Source organism: Nuphar pumila, chromosome 16 (assembly GCF_984573655.1).
Source record: "Nuphar pumila chromosome 16, dmNupPumi1.hap1.1, whole genome shotgun sequence".
Classification (NCBI taxonomy): domain Eukaryota; kingdom Viridiplantae; phylum Streptophyta; class Magnoliopsida; order Nymphaeales; family Nymphaeaceae; genus Nuphar; species Nuphar pumila.
Window position 1 is genome coordinate 15,782,628 of NC_143264.1, and position 3,715 is coordinate 15,786,342.

Genomic DNA, 3,715 nt, shown 5'->3' on the forward strand with positions numbered 1-3,715 from the left:
ACCCGCGGACAATCAGCTCACGAGGGTTAGGAAAAAAAGGTAAAACAAAAAAAATTCAGGAAAACTCAAATTAGTGGCCAAATACATATGAAGTTGGTGATTTGTCATTAACTAAATATATTGGGAAGTTAACAAAGATGATTAGGATATAAACGAAACATGATAATAGTGAGATTTATAAATAACTAAATATAAAAACAGAGTAGAAAATGAAACCAACATTCTGTTTTGACATCTTTCAGACAGCTTAAGGCGTGGGGGATGGCTATAATTCTGGCAAGTTGGTTGTTGGTAGAGTGGAAGTTCACCAACTCTTTATTTATACCCCACCATGACCCAGTTTCCATGTAAAGGTGAAGAGAGAAAAGAAGAATTAAGTGGCTGCTTCTATCTTGTTAAAGAGGTGGATATGAGTTTCAAAGGCTTTTGGTCCATGTGCTTAGTGCTAGCTTTTTGCACATATGGCATTGCGGGTGCTAGTGCAAGAATTCCAGTCTTCAATGTGAAGAAGTTTGGAGCAAAGGCTGATGGCCAAACAGACGACAGCAAGGTACGTGCCACGGCTAATATGCATATAAGTAGATCTACGTCACAAATCTCATTTTCAGCAAAATATTGAGACAGAAAATGTCATGATATTTCGAAAAATCTGTTTTTTTGCAGAAATATCAAGTAGAGAATGGTACATTTAAAACTATAAAAAGCAGAAAATATATCTAAAATGCAAAAAAACTTAACACATTACCAAAAATGTTTTATTGGATTTATATTGTGCTAGAAATTAATATTTTTAATATAGGCCACATTTTGAAAATATTACAGTTTTTTTTTTTGCATTATATCAGTAAAGGATACCATGGTAAAATAACGATATTTTAACAATATTGGTCATATTATGACATAGAGGTAGAATGAAAAATAGTTACATTGAATGATCGATTGATCAGAGTTAGTGATGTTAATCTAGCGGAATGAGCCAAGCTGGTATTGTTGAAGATTGGCTTGTTGTGGCTCAATGTGTAAGAGCTCAACCACATGCATGGCGCATCCTCTTATTTTCTTTTGAAAAAAAAACTCATGCCTGTTCCCGGAGTACAAAACTATTTCTTCAAGGGACAATAAGAGCAATTGAATTCCCATACTTGATGAATAAGAAGGATAAACAATTTTGCAAAAGAAATAAAGAGAAAAAAATTATGACTCCCACCTTCTTGCATACAAGCTATGCATAGAATTCAATATTGATTGCAAGCATTATTATGTTTTATAAAACACCCATAGATATATGAATATTTCGACTTCAGGAGCCTTCCTAAGCCGAACAAAACCAAGCAGCCCTTACAGAAACTTGAATTGATAAACATGATCCGTACTCTTAGAAAATAACGTTTCCAGGCCGATTTTGTAAGCCTCAACGAGCTCATTATAGAGCCAAACAAGTCGAACCAGAGACTTGTTTCTTTCACCAGTCCTAATCAACATATGAACAACCATAGCTGACGGGAATTCACTCTCGGCAAATATTAATGCAAATGCTCCATGAATCATAAGCACCCATAAACTAGAATCATATAAAATTTATGGTACCATAACCATTTCACAGCTGAAGCATGAGCTGTTTAAAATAAAAAAAGAGCTGAAAACATGAGTTGATTGGCATGTTTGGATCCATCATATGCGGATGGTGATTATTTGATTAATATTCATGTTTAAAACAATCAAATGCAGACGACCTTTGGTACGAAGATTAATCTTAAGGCATGATAAGTAATGTTGGTCATTAATATCAGATTCCTCTCAGGTCGTATGGACCTAAGTAGATCTTCACAAGAGTAAGATACATTGACTTGGGATTATTATGAATTCAGGCATTCGTAGATGCGTGGAAGGCTGCTTGTGCATCAAATGGACGGGTTCATATGGTGATACCACAGGGCACATTTCTCAGTGGCCCAGTTCAGTTTGAGGGTCCTTGCCCAGGTGCATATCCTATCGTAGTAGAGGTGAAAGGAAAGGTGATAGCTCCCACAGATCTCTCCCAATTCCCATCAGACGCTTGGATATCTTTCCAATACATCAATGGCCTGATCTTAACTGGTAATGGCACTTTCGACGGTCGTGGTGCCTCGGCTTGGCCAAGCAATAAGTGCCCCAAAACTGCTAACTGCAAGCAACTACCAACAGTAAGATGAGATGATTATTTGATTCATAACTCTCATTTGAAGGAACAAATGGCTTAATTTAGTTGTTGTGAATTGTTGTGAATGTCTGAACAGTCTTTAAGATTCAATTTTCTCACCAACTCAACCATACGGCATATATCCTCAGTGGATAGCAAGTTCTTCCACATGCTTATCTATGCCTCACAGAACATCAAGGCTCATCACCTAAAGATATCAGCACCAAGTAACAGCCCAAATACTGACGGCATCCACATTGGGGATTCCACTGGGATCAGTATCTATAGATCTTCCATTGGCACCGGTGATGATTGCATATCCATTGGACCTGGCAGCAACCGAATCACCATCTCAAATATTATATGTGGACCAGGCCATGGCATTAGGTAAGATAGAACACAGATAAATGATCAAAATACCACGCAAGCGCATGAATTTGGTCGAGTTTTTCCTCAACTTAATTAGTTGCTTCTGTTTTCTTTCATGTCATAACTTTTTTCCTAAGTTTTAAGAGTAAATTAACCTTGACAGCGTTGGTAGCCTTGGCAAGTATGCAAACGAGAAAGATGTGACCGGCTTAAAGGTAAGGAACTGTACCATCATGGATACCACAAACGGTTTGAGAATCAAGACCTGGCCTGGATCAAAGGAGCTCAATGCCAAAGATTTTACGTTTCAAGATATTGTTATGTACAACGTCAAAAATCCCATCATCATCGACCAAGAGTATTGCCCTTATGATTCGTGCCCCAGTGAGGTGGGTGACTTTTTTAACTTGTCTGACAGGCCAAGCCATTTCTTTTTTACTTTAGTAAAGTTGGAAGAAAAAAAGAATGAATTTCTAGGTGTTGCTCACCTAACTCAGACCTGGATCCTACCGGTTAAAGCTAGCCCAAGATGAATGAATGCTAGTGTACGTTTTAATTTTCGTTTGTGTTTCCTTGCACTGAAACAGAGACCACCATCAAAGGTGAAGATCAGCAATATAAACTTCAAGAACGTGATAGGAACATCAGCTTCACAAGTAGCAGTAAAGCTCGTCTGCAGCAAGGAGTTCCCTTGTGAGGGCGTTGGTCTTAGTAACATCAATTTGAGGTACAATGGACAAGATGGACAGACCACCTCTACATGTACTAATGCTAATGTAGTCTCTACCGGCACGCAGGTGCCGCCTACTTGTGTGCTGATCTGAACAATGCAGCTGTGCGACCTTCAATTAGATTTACACGATTTCCTTTGTGAATATTGATGTGTAGCGTTGATTTGAACTACGTAGCTATTTACCCTTCAATTAGATTTACACGATTTCCCATGTGAATATTGCTGTGTATCTGTGCAATACTTTCAAACGGTAACCTGATTTGTAGCAATAAAGAAATAATGACGATGAGATATCGTTAAACTGGAAGCGTAATGGCATGAGACTGACATTGGATTAATTTTTATGACTTGTTTTCCACTGGAATGACTACCAGACACGCGGATGCCTTGTTCTGGATTGATTAACATATCTCCTAAATACGAATATGTTTCAG

General features: G+C 38.0%; 1 protein-coding gene across 1 annotated transcript; it reads left to right on the top strand.

The window, feature by feature from the left end:
- The first annotated feature begins 331 nt into the window (after positions 1-331).
- LOC149813013 (exopolygalacturonase-like) lies at positions 332-3,372 on the top strand. Its single transcript, XM_089991051.1, has 5 exons — positions 332-550; positions 1,869-2,183; positions 2,277-2,566; positions 2,712-2,937; positions 3,136-3,372. Exons 1-5 carry the CDS (start codon positions 332-334, stop codon positions 3,370-3,372), a joined length of 1,287 nt encoding a protein of 428 aa, XP_089847177.1.
- Positions 3,373-3,715: the final 343 nt, after the last annotated feature.

What these genes read in the sequence shown, in the direction of transcription:
- LOC149813013 (XM_089991051.1), top strand. Translation starts at nt 332, where the DNA reads ATGACCCAGTTTCCATGTAAAGGTGAAGAGAGAAAAGAAGAATTAAGT. An exon ending in ACTGCAAGCAACTACCAACA is followed by an intron (nt 2,184 to 2,276) that starts GTAAGATGAGAT and finishes ATGTCTGAACAG; the next exon opens with TCTTTAAGATTCAATTTTCT. An exon ending in ATGATTCGTGCCCCAGTGAG is followed by an intron (nt 2,938 to 3,135) that starts GTGGGTGACTTT and finishes GCACTGAAACAG; the next exon opens with AGACCACCATCAAAGGTGAA.